The sequence below is a fragment of the Neophocaena asiaeorientalis genome, unplaced genomic scaffold (genome assembly GCF_003031525.2).
Source record: "Neophocaena asiaeorientalis asiaeorientalis breed wild unplaced genomic scaffold, Neophocaena_asiaeorientalis_V1.1 scaffold148, whole genome shotgun sequence".
In the NCBI taxonomy this organism is placed as follows: Eukaryota; Metazoa; Chordata; class Mammalia; order Artiodactyla; family Phocoenidae; genus Neophocaena; species Neophocaena asiaeorientalis.
The window spans coordinates 152,566-164,936 of NW_020174050.1; the positions used below are offsets into that span (position 1 = coordinate 152,566).

Below are 12,371 nucleotides of genomic sequence, written 5' to 3' on the forward strand. Positions count from 1 at the left end.
CAGGCTCTAGAGTGCAGGCCCAGTAGTTGTGGCACACAGGCTTAGTTGCTATGCGGACTGTGGGATCTTCCTGGACCAGGGCATGAACCTGTGTCACCTGCATTGGCAGGCGGATTCTTAACAACTGCACCACCAGGGAAGTCCCATAAATGATATTTTAACTTACATACAGCGAAGTTAACACAAGCAAACTTTTTTCCAGTAAATTATTTCACACAGGTATATGCTTATGAATCTATTTAATTGTTCAAACTGTGCTGGAGAATACATATTTTGGAATACATAATTTGTTAGATTCAGTTATAACAGAGGTGATTTCTAATGGGAATTTCTCACACTATCCTGATTATCAAAAAAATTTTATTAAAAAATCCATATCATTTGCTCCCAAATCTGTTATATCAAAATATATTTTTCAATTATATGCTTAATTATGTCACTTTCAGCTAATTGGTTTCATAAATATTAGAGATCCATTTTAAATTATTTTATGAATATTTCCAAAACATATTTTCCAATTATTATTTTTCTAATGAAGACAAACAATTGACCTATATATACATATAAATTTTCTCTGCACAGTGATACTTTTTTTGAAGAGAATAGTGTGGAATGCGCAAAAGCTTGGGCTCTCCAGGGCAAAGCCAAAAAAAAAAAAAGGCAAAATTTAATTATGTCTCCTTATTTTTACTCCTTTGAGTTTTATTTTCTCCCCTTGTTTATTTTTTTAAATGCTAGATATTTACCTTAAAAAATAACAATGCTACTATTTCAGTTATTTTCCCGGGGGCAGGGGGGTGGGGGGGAGTGGGGTAGTTAGTTTTATATTATCCCCCCAAAAAAATCATGGTTTCACATTCACTGGTAGTAAATATATTAACTACCTGGAATCAAACTGGAGAGCCTCTCAAGATAAGGAGTTGTGCAGTCAGCAATGACTTAAATTAGTCAGGATAGCAGGAATCCGGGGTCAAAGCTGTTTCCACCATTTTGGTCTTACCACTATAGGTAAGTGGGACTCTGTTTGTATAGCACTTGTTTCTGTCATAAGTGTAACAAGTCTCAATGTCTTCATCACAGATATTGCTCTGGGTGGCAGTAACTACTTGATTATCCAGCTCCACTTCTGTAGGATCACATTTTTTACAGCTGAAAAACAAACAGATGCATTAGACAACCCCCATCAAATGTTGTCTCAGAATCTGAGTAACTATCCATTTCTATCCAGAATCAATTAGTTCTGACAAAGGGTGACTCCTTTCAGACTTCAACGTCTCTATTATACAGAATTATTTACGTAATTTTTCAACCTTCAGTTGAAAGGAAGCAATATAATTAATAATATGATAATATGATTGTGAGGTAGTAGGAGTAAATGAGTTATTTATAGTAACAAAGAAGGGTTTGTTCTTTAATTTTTTATGTTGGATTCTATAGTTTCCAAAGAAACACCTGCATGTTAATGTGTCTGATTATTGAACTATAAAGACTAATTGGTCCTTCGTACTAATGGCAATAATTTCATCTTTAGAATAAATTTACAGCTAACTTTTATCTGTGATAAAGTTTTATGAATTTATGATACCTAATGATTAACACAGGAATTAATGTATTCAAAGTTCAAATTATATTGGTAAATGTTTATACCCCAATTTGTTTTCAAAAACATTCTTACTAACAATTTAATAAAAGTTATTGACTTCAATATCTATATTAGTATGAAGGAAAATCTCTTACAGGTCGGACAAATGGTACACAAATTTGGTTCTCAGGGGTGAGGTAGGATCAGAGATATTCTCCCTGCTGTTCAGAGGAACACTAAAAAAAAAAAGAAAGAAAGAAAACAAAGAAGAATAATGAAATTACCAGATACTGCTATTTTTGGTAATAGGTATATTGCTAGGACAGTACTTACTATTTCATTCGGACATTTAGCACTCTATAAACACTCTTTAGTAATACTATTACTCAGATTTCACAGTAATTGTTACATTTTAAACACTGTCATTCAAAATAAACCTCACAACAACTCCTCTGTCAACTATCTTTGATTACTTGGCAAATCCCTGCTTTTCCTTTCAAAATAAGCTCAAGTTTTACCTTCTCTGTGATTTTTACCTTGATCCCATCCCCACCCCTCAATAAACTCCTTCCTCTGTAGTCTCATTAAAGTTTCATATATCTTATTATAACAAATGCCATATTACAGTTGCTTACCTACACAGTAGTTGCTTCTAGATTCTATAAATTCCTTGAAGCAAAAACGTTTGCACATTCCCAGTGCCTTGCTACATGTGTGGCATGTAGAATATGTTCAATATTTATGGAATGAATGGACAGATACTAATATCCAAATTTTAGAAATGCAGTAATTATAAATCAAAGAGGTTGGTGACCTACCCAAGGTCACACAACTACTAAGTAGTAAAGCTGGAACTGGAATCCAGACCTCTTGATTTGGAGATATTCCATGAAAAATTACACATCAACTAGTTCAGGTGATTTCATTAAATTTTACAGTTTTTCATCTATGTCACCACTCCTCATCATATGCATCCCTCCCTACCAAAAAATACAAAAAACAAACAAAAAAAAACCCCTCATGTTTCCTAACTCAGTATTTAGCAATATTATCTACATAGATATCCAAGCCAAAAACCTGGATACCACCCTCAGTCTTCCCTCTCTGTCATGACCTATATCTAATCCATCTCACAGTTCAACTGATTCTGATTCTTTGCATCTGTGAACTCCAGCTACTTGATCAGGACACCACCATTTCTCTCCTAGTTTGCAGCAATACTCTCCTTCAGTCTTGACCCCTCCAATGTATTAACCACATTATTGTCAAAATAGTCTTTTTAAAATACAAGCCTAATTTCCTTCTCTGCTTAAAACCTACACTGTCTCCCCCTAGAAAACAGGGTATCATTAAGATGGCACAGAAGACATTACATGAAATACCTCTAACTCTCCAGCCTTCTCTCTCACCACACCACCGTCTTTATAACGTGTGCCAGCTGTAAACAGCTGTTTGCAATTGCACAAACTAACCACGATTTTCTCATCTCCAAGTCTTAACAGTGACAAAAACAATAACAGTTCTAACATTTACTGAGCACTTACAGTGTGCCTGGTACTATGATAAACATGTTAACATGATGATCTCATATAATCCTCACAGCAACCCTGTTTCCTTTTCCTGGCATGATCTGCTTCACCCATCAACCCTGCAACACATTTACCTAGCTAACTCCAGTTCAGTCAGCTAACAGCCATCATCCACTTCTACCACTTACTCCAAATACCCTCTCCTGCCTCCCCCTGCCACTCTCCCACCTCCCCCAAGGACTGGACTGGGTGCCCCCACTTTGTGCTCCTATAACATCCTATGCCTATTCTTGTCATAGCATTTACAATACTGTATTGAAATTGCCTTTTCAATTATTTAAAGTTCCCTACTAGACTGTAAATTCTTTGATGGCATGGACTGTGTTTTATGTAAATTATTTTATCCCCAGCTCCAATCCTCAGTGGCTTTCAGAAGCACTCAGTAAATGTTTGCCAAATGAATGGATGAATGATCAACTCTTTATTACACTGTAAAATCTCTAGTAGTATTTAAAAATGCTTTAAATAATGAGAAAAATAAGGGAATAAACATGTATGAGTGTTTCACCATGGGCCAAACACTGTTCTACGTGCTTTTATACATTACTATATTTAATCCTCACAACCTTAGGAAGTATATGTGTATATATACATACCTATATAATTATTCCTTTTTTTCAGTTTAGGAAACAGGCTCGAATTAGTTAAGTAACTTGCCCAAAGTCACCTCATTAGTAAGTGATGGAGTTGGGAATAATGCCATAATGACACAGCAATGATAATAAAACTTTCAGAAATAAGATTAGGGAAGCATCAATACACATCAGGGAAGTGGCATGAAGTAACTGAATTGCCTGATTTCAATAAATAATATATCATAAAAAGAATCATGTAATAGAAGAAAAAGATAAATTAGAAAATCCTGGTGTGCCATTTTAAATCTGTCCCCTGGAGATTTAAACATAAGATAGACACTCCTCTTCAACATGGTTTAAGTGCCAGTGTCATGGATGCCATCTCCTCAAGTTACATGCTTCTCCAATTGTTCTATCCTTAACAGGGAGCTTTGTGGTATAGACTCTGTGGTCAGAGAAAATCTGCTAGAGGAAGAGATGTCCAAGCTAAGACATGCAGGGTGAGGAGTTAACCAGGCTAAGAGGGGTGAGAGAAAGAGTTCTTCAAGCAGAGGAACTAGGTTATGCAAAAACGGGAGGAAGAGAGCCCTGTGAGTGTGAGAAAATAAAGGTACTGCAATGTACTGGCTTTTCAAACATGAGGTGAAAAAAAAAGTGGCAATGGAAGAGCTTGAGAGTTGTGCCGAGCGTTATAGGTTAGGCTGAGACATTCGTAATTTATCCTAGTAACAACATTACGGGAACCAGCAAAGGGATTTTAAGAAGGATAGTGACATAATGATAACTGGCACATAGGTTAGGTGAATAAATAACAGCAAATATGTTTTGAAAATGTGCCAGGAACTATACAGTCTTTAAAAGGAATAGATCTTCTCAATTTATGTTTACAATAACCCTATGAGATACATATTATTTTCCTATTAGTAAAGATGAGAAAGTTGAAGTTTAGATTGGTTCAGTAACTAGCATCCCAGAGCACATAGCTATTTAGTGACAGCCAGAACTCGAAACAAATTCTTAAGCATATTATACTTCTCCCATTGATTAAATGGGATCGAATGCTATGTTCTGTTTCAATAAGAGGTATTTGATTTGGGGGGGAGGCTATTCAAGGTAGAAGTAGTTCACAAGGAAGACATTAATGACTAGATCCAATAGGAATCTCAGTTCTTAAGTATTATTAGCATTTTTGCTGTTGAATAAGACTCATAGCTTATGACAGACTATGTGTGATATGAAATAAATATCTGAAGTCCAATATACAAGTGTAGACGAAATTAATTTAGTCAATTTGATTAGTCTACCTTACTTTTATGGAGACCGGCAGTTGAGTACAAAGTGAAATACTCTGTGGTCCATATATGGTACAAAACAAGCCTTTTAATGTTATCTCAAGTTTCACTTTGAACTGATCAAGGGCAACTAAAAGTTCTGATTCAAATTGAAATAACTCTGTATAAACAGGGCATGTTGATGACTAGATGCGACCTTCGGTTATTATTTGATCTAGCTGACTGGTTTTAGGTTGCCTGGAAACCTTTGTTCCTGCTCCCAACTTCTACATAATTGGCTCAAGTCCATTAACCAGATTCAACTAATGTAAGGTGCTACACACCAAAAACAGGAGCAAAGATATAGGTATCACATGCAAACAATTGCTAATATCAGAAAGTATCTCTGCTCACAATATGAAAAAATGAAACATGAAATACCACATACATAATTCTGATGTTTCTCTCCACAATGTCTTGACTAGGATCTTCAGCAGAAGGGATGATCCTGGAAGTAATCCGGGCACACTTACATTTGTTGTCAACAAGAACAGTCCTTTCTTCTTCATCTTGGGCTTGAAAGATAAACATATTAAGAAGAAAGGTAAATGAAAGTCTGTTTTTATACTTTCTATCGAGTTAATTTATGCCCTTCCCCCCAGCAGAAAACTTAAGTTTTATGGTTGATCAGTTTCGGCTTTCTCCATTTGTTCTTTTTCCTAACCTAAAATAGCTAAGTGGAATCTCACAGTGTAGTGAAGAAAAACCAAATGAACTCCAAAAGGAATTTTCTCTCCTTCCCTTGGACCAGTCCATGGTCTTTCTAACCTGACTGAAAGAATTCTGGTTTTAATCTAATGCTATGAATACAGGCACAACCCTCTGAATGATGTGGCTTTGTAAAAGTCAGTGCCAAATGCCAAAATGAGAAAGAAAACAAAAATCTAAACTGGATTTCTCTCAGACCAGAGCAATTAATTCAAAAGTGAACAAAAAGTAACATTAGCCTTTCTAACAAGCCCAGTTTTAAGTGTCACGTCCTTCCTGAACTCCCAGTTATATTTTCTTTTTTCCTTAGATTGCATTAGAACTAAGAACATGCATATTTTCCCAAAGATAACCTTATTTTGTAACACTTTAAATATTCTCCACTAAAAGTTTCCTAAACTTAATTATATTCTTCTTTTTCATAATAACATTCAGGTTATCATAGTATAATAATTTAATACAATAAAATAATAAGTGCTATATTTATTAATATTTCTTATAAGAATTATTTTTAAAGATACAATATATATAGACATAAGGTGCTATAAATTTGTTAAAACAATTTAGAATATATTGTGAGGTACAAGTTCTATTTAATATAATATGCATGTGTACAGAAAAAAAAAATAAATGAATGAGTGAATACACAGATGACTATTAAAGCCTTAACTCTGAATGTCAACATTGTCTAATCTGAATATTATACAAAGATGACTATTTAAGCCTTAACTCTGAATGTCAACATTTACTGTCTAATCTGAATACTAGACAGTGAGGTCTGGTAAGTGCCGCAAAGAATTAACAAAGAAAATTTCTTATTATCTGGACTTAGATCAGTTAACAGATACCTGAAGAGTTAATAATAAATAGCTTTACTGGTGACGAGGAGACTAATAATCCCATTAATAAATATAAGGAACACAGAAGAAAACGCAAGCTTGGAAAGGAAAATAGTGAATTAAGTTCCGGAATATATACAAAAAGTTCTACATTTTTCTGAAATGATTTTAGTGTTACAGAAAATTTGCAAAAATAGTACAGAAAGTTCTCATATATCCTTCACCTAATTTCCCCTAATATTTACAACTTACATAACCATAGTACAGTTATAAAAATGAGTAAAGTACCATTGATATAATACTATAAACTAAACTACAGACCTAATTCAGATTTGACCAGTTTTTCCACTATTCTTTTCCTGTCCAAGGATCCAATCTGGGATCCCACATTGGATTTATTTGTTGTGTCTCCTTAGTATATATGTATGTACTATAATCTGTGACAGTTCCTCAGTCTTTCCTTGTCTTGTAAAAATTTTTAATAAAAAAAGAGAAGATGCTTATAATATATGTAGTGGGGGGAAAACAGTGTCATTCCATCTCTCTTAAAATACATAAGAACCTGAGTAAAAAAAACATTGTTTTTTCTTTAAAAAGTTGAAAAATTATTGTAAAAAATTAAAACAATGTAAAAGACATAAATAAAAAGTGACAACCCACTCCCTCCCAAAAAATAGCTTTATTTAATAGTGTTAATTAAACAATAATAATGATGCTAAATATCTTTTTTATTCCTATAATTTTAGCTAAGTGACCTTTAAAATTTCCTTCCATCAAGCCTCAATTAAAAAAACAAAGACTTAGCACACAAATTCAAGTTATAAAGGTTAAATGATAAGGATAGATATAACTGTAACTGGAAATCTAATTATTCTGGTGACGATCCCAGAGCAGAAAGGAGCTAACTGCAGTATTTCAGTCTTAATGATAACAGTCATTACAAAACATTTTAAGACCATTGTTATTGTACTTATAATTGTTTTGAAGTACTTTACAATGTATTATTATGCCATTATTCATAAGTTCTTAATAAATCTTCTGATTAAAGTCTGTATGGTATTGGAGAAAAATCATTACGAAGCAATTTAAGACAATGATATAATTCTTCTTAATTTTTTGAAAAGAGTAACATGACTTAAATGGTGTCCTTTCCCTCCTCCTGTATTCATGACTCTTAAATGTTTTCTCTCAATAAAATAGAAATGAGCATGTAATGCCTGACCAAAAAATACAGATTGAGTCAAGTAGTGACTTGACCATTAAGTCTTAAATAGAAAATATCTGTATTTTAGTTATGGCATATATTTTCTTGCCAGAAACCTAGGAAAAAACCATCATTACTGTTACTACATAAAAATACTAGGTAGCCTAATATACCTACCAGAAAAATGTACAAATACTTTCAATTCACCAAAACTTGTAAGATTCTAACATTCTGTTTCATCAACAAGCAGTATTTTTCCTAATAAACCTGTTATTGTAGACTATGCCTTACTTTATTCCAAGAGCACCTGAAAGATAGTAGGTGCTCAATAAATATTTGTTAAATTTAGTTCAATTCAAACAAGTAAGAAAATAGACAATACATACTAGATATGAACGTTATAAGTTTACTAAAAGGTGATTCTCTTATACAGGAAGAATAGGATAGTAGTTAGGAGTGTGGACTATAGTGTCTGATGGCCTGGGTTCTACCTATCACATGCTTGTTGTATGACCTTAGGCAAGTTACTTCATCTCTCTAAATTTCAATGGGCTCAACTATATGTCAGAAACAATAATAGTACCTACCCTCAAATGGTTATTGTGAGAATTAAAGTTAGCATAATGCCTAGAATATAGTATATACTCAATAAATTATTGCTCTTTTATACATATATAGCTATATATATGTTTCACATGTTTATAGGTATATAAATATGTTATAAACATATGTATTTATATATATGTATAGGTACATATACATGGTTTACTACTAATATCTTTGTTTTAAATATTATTAAATTCATTATTCTTAATGCTAAGTTAGTATATGTAAAATCACTGCTCTTAATTACATCATATTCTGTCTTGAAATAAGAATGAGATCAAAAAAAAAAAGAAGAAACTCAGTAAGTCTTAGAACAAACCAGCCAAATTATATCACTTCTAATTCATATGCCCTTCTAGATGAAAATTATTAAACACTGTACTTCTATATTCAGAAAATAATCCATTCTCTATAATAGTTTGAAAAGTTAATAAACAAAATAACTGAGGTTCAGCCATCAAGTTATAGGAAACGTGTACAACATTAAACATTGTTAAACGGTCATCATAAATCTGTAGTCTCAGATCCAGGAACATTGTTAGAACGTATTAATACCAAGCTCTCTGGGGAAATAAAATCCCAATGCACTCTATATTGTATTTATAATAATTATTACTTCATTTCTCCAGAATATAAATTTGAGATACTCAAGGAGATTACTGATTTTCAAGATTCAATATGGGTATTCGTGTAAGTATAGCTATCTGTACTTATCCAGAAATATCTACTTTCTTATTCTCTAGGTTGTAGTAGGCAAACAAGAGAAGAGAAAAAAGAATAAAAAGAATTACAATGAGTCTTGTCCATGTAAATATCACTGCTCATACAAAGATTAAGACATGCTAGAAAAAAGTAGCCAGCTAGCTGTCCAACCAAAACACAAATATAAATGTTGAAATCTGAAGAACAGATCTGTGTTCTATTTTTCCTTTTATCTGGGTTCACTCTCAAAATACCACATACCTGTCACAAGAACAGCCGTAACAAAAATGGCCAGGACTCCCCAGAAAAGCAAATAGTTCTTCATCTTGACTTTCTTTTGAAAAACTGGAGCTAAAAAGTCAGGGTTAAGGTGTGTGGTCTATAAGGAGTGTGCAAATGATGGTGCTTCTGCTTTCTTAAAATAACACTCCAGGCAGCTAACAAACTAAAAACAATCACAACTGCGGTTGAAGTCTGAAATTTAAATACTGCACTGGAGGAAATCATGGCTCAGATTTACGTATTTTCTTCCAAAATATCCCCTAAAGCCATGTTTTGGTGCAACGACTTTTTATTTTACGTTTATTCTATATAATTAAATCAGAAGACTAATAATAATTTCAAGGCAGTAGTCCATTAAGAATGTTTAAATGGGGATTCTCAACGTTATTACCTAGATAATAAAGTTTTCAAGTCAAACATAATATAGTATTTGTTGTGCCTGGAACAATAAATGAAGAAGAGAGAAGAAGGAGGAAAAAATTAAAGCCCTTTAAGGTTCCAATTGCATTTTATGTCAACTTTTTCTTCTCGTCCTTCATTAACCAAGTTACCAGGTTTAACATACAGATTATAGATTATATATATAATATATACATATTCTCATTACTTTCAGTTATTTTATAAGTTCAAATGTGGAACTGGAATTAGAAACAGGTGGATGCTAGATGTTATCAGTTGCCATGTTTCAATTTGATAGTATTAAAGCAGACCCTGTATTTGCTCACCCAGTTATACCTTTCAGAATTGTAAATCCATGAAATGATGCGTGTTTGAGATGCCTCAACAGAAAACTGAATCACCACAGTATTGCTTATAAATTTTCATTAGCTAGTGTAAAAAACAAACAAAACAAAACAAAACAAAAAAACCCCTGAGCTTTTGGATAGGGCATCCCCCTACCTCCTACCCCAACATGCTAGAATGTCTCTTAGGCAGGGTTGGCTACAATTATACATCAAATCTACGTTACTTTTGGTTTTCAGTTCCCTAATTTTTTAAGGATCTCGTAGAATTTTGCGAGTTACTAAAGAAATACTTCAGGACCGTAAGTAGGCAAGTGGATTTCACAGCTGGCAGTAAAAAATGGCAGAATGAAAGCTATTAAAGACTAGCACATAACTGTATTCCTTCAGTCAACATGTACTGAACGTCTAGCAAGGACAAAGTGCCAGGCACTAGAACACACAATATTATTGCACTGTCAAACTTTGTTCTCATTTTAATTTATACTTTCATAGGACTTAGAAACTATTTGAGGTTAAGAAAAATACACTGGATTCCCATGAATAATTATATCTTATAGAAAAAGAAACATCTGAAAGCTCATTATTTTAGTGTGTGGTCAGGATGTCAAAACAAAGATCAACCACTTAAGATCTAAATAACTGATGTATTATATCACTCCAAAAAAAAGAGTAATTAGAAGTTAGTTGGATACATTTTTTAAGCCATTATTTCCTTGAAAATAAACTCAAGGGTAGACTGCCTCCCCAACAAGCAAGTTGGATAAATCTCTGGAGACAAATTAAAGCCTCCCCCAAAACTTATTTTTTATAAAAGCCCAGACTGACATATAATTACTAAGCTAAAGAAAAGCTCTTTATTTGATTTCTATTCTTTCAACCTTATAGTTTTATAATTCTATTATGTAAACCATGCATCTAAAATAAATTATTTTAATAAAAATAGTGTGGACAGTGCCAAGTGGCACTTTTGCTACCAGAAGAGAGTTACCTATACATGCAACATAGGATCAGGACAAGTGTTTTGTCAAGTGTGGTCCCGGGGTCATCTTCCCTAGCGTATTAGTCAAAATATAGATTTCCTGGCTACACCCTATCAGAATTTCTAGAGATGTGACCTTGAAATACGTATTTTTAAAAAGTCTTCCAGTTGATTTTGATGTACACTAAAATTTGAAAATTGGTAGACTAGAAGCCTGTGGGGAGGAGACATAACTAGCAGCATTAACTATGGAAGAGACAGACGCTAATAAAGGTAATTTTTTTAAACAAATGGGCTTACATTGGAAATCACTTAGCTGAGGCTTATATTCACTTCTATTTATGTTTTATAGGTGAATTGTTTCATAATCTTTTTAGTAGGTCTGGTTTAATTTTTAAACCACTTCATCTCTGATTTTGTTCTTCCTACTAAAAAATGTATCCATTCAAGTGAGTTAAATAATTGGGAGCTTAGCCCCATGTTCTAAATTCTTCACCAAAAATGGTTTATTTTTCCACATTTAAACATATGATTCTTACAGTAAGAGTTTCAGTGGTAGACTCATTTGGATAAAAGAGATCTTAAGGTAATTTAGTCTCACCTTCTTTATTCCCACTCAAGTTTTGTTTCAATTTCCTATACAGCAGACAGCCTGAGTTCAGAAAACCATCTGAAATAGGTCGATGCTTCACTTCCTCTGTACATAGCTCATTATATTTAGGATACTCAAATCATGACAAAGACTTGATTCTCTTGAGACACAGACAATACACTTTCCTTGTTTTCTTCCTATCTGACTGATGACTCCTGTTCAGTATTTTGCTGAGTTTTCCTCTGAATATTAAGGTTGATCCTCAGCCTTCTCTTTTCTCTCATCCTCTCCCTGATTTTATCTGATCCCATGGCTTTGAATATAGGACATGCTGTGACTTTCAGATCTATAACTGTAGACTTTACCTTGCCTATCGAGCTGCAAACTCCTGTACCCAACTCTCTATTTGATACAGGTACCTAAAACTTAACCAGGCAAAACAGTACTCTTGATGACAAGCCACCCTCACACTTCCATTCCAATCTCTTTTCATCTTCAGTCTTCCCCATCTCAGTAAATGGTACCTCCATCTACCTGGTTACTCAAGGCAAAATTCTCTTCTTTGATCCCTTTCTGTTCTCCCTCATATTCAATTTACTACCATGTCTTGTTGGTTTTATTTCCAAAATATATCCC

General features: G+C 33.5%; 1 protein-coding gene across 2 annotated transcripts in view; it reads right to left on the reverse strand.

The window, feature by feature from the left end:
• Positions 1-222: 222 nt before the first annotated feature.
• Positions 223-12,371, reverse strand: part of JCHAIN (joining chain of multimeric IgA and IgM) — a 34,960-nt gene continuing 22,811 nt past the window's right edge. Inside the window, exons 1-4 of one of the 2 annotated variants that reach the window (XM_024754062.1) lie at positions 9,398-9,622; positions 5,466-5,592; positions 1,738-1,818; positions 223-1,149 (exon numbers count right to left, since the gene is read on the reverse strand). In XM_024754062.1, coding sequence (XP_024609830.1) covers positions 945-1,149; positions 1,738-1,818; positions 5,466-5,592; positions 9,398-9,461 — 477 coding nt within the window. In that variant the 5' untranslated portion in view covers positions 9,462-9,622 and the 3' untranslated portion in view covers positions 223-944. Of the gene's footprint in view, positions 1,150-1,737; positions 1,819-5,465; positions 5,593-9,397; positions 9,623-12,371 lie in introns of those variants that run through there. The other variant, XM_024754063.1, reaches the window with a different exon arrangement.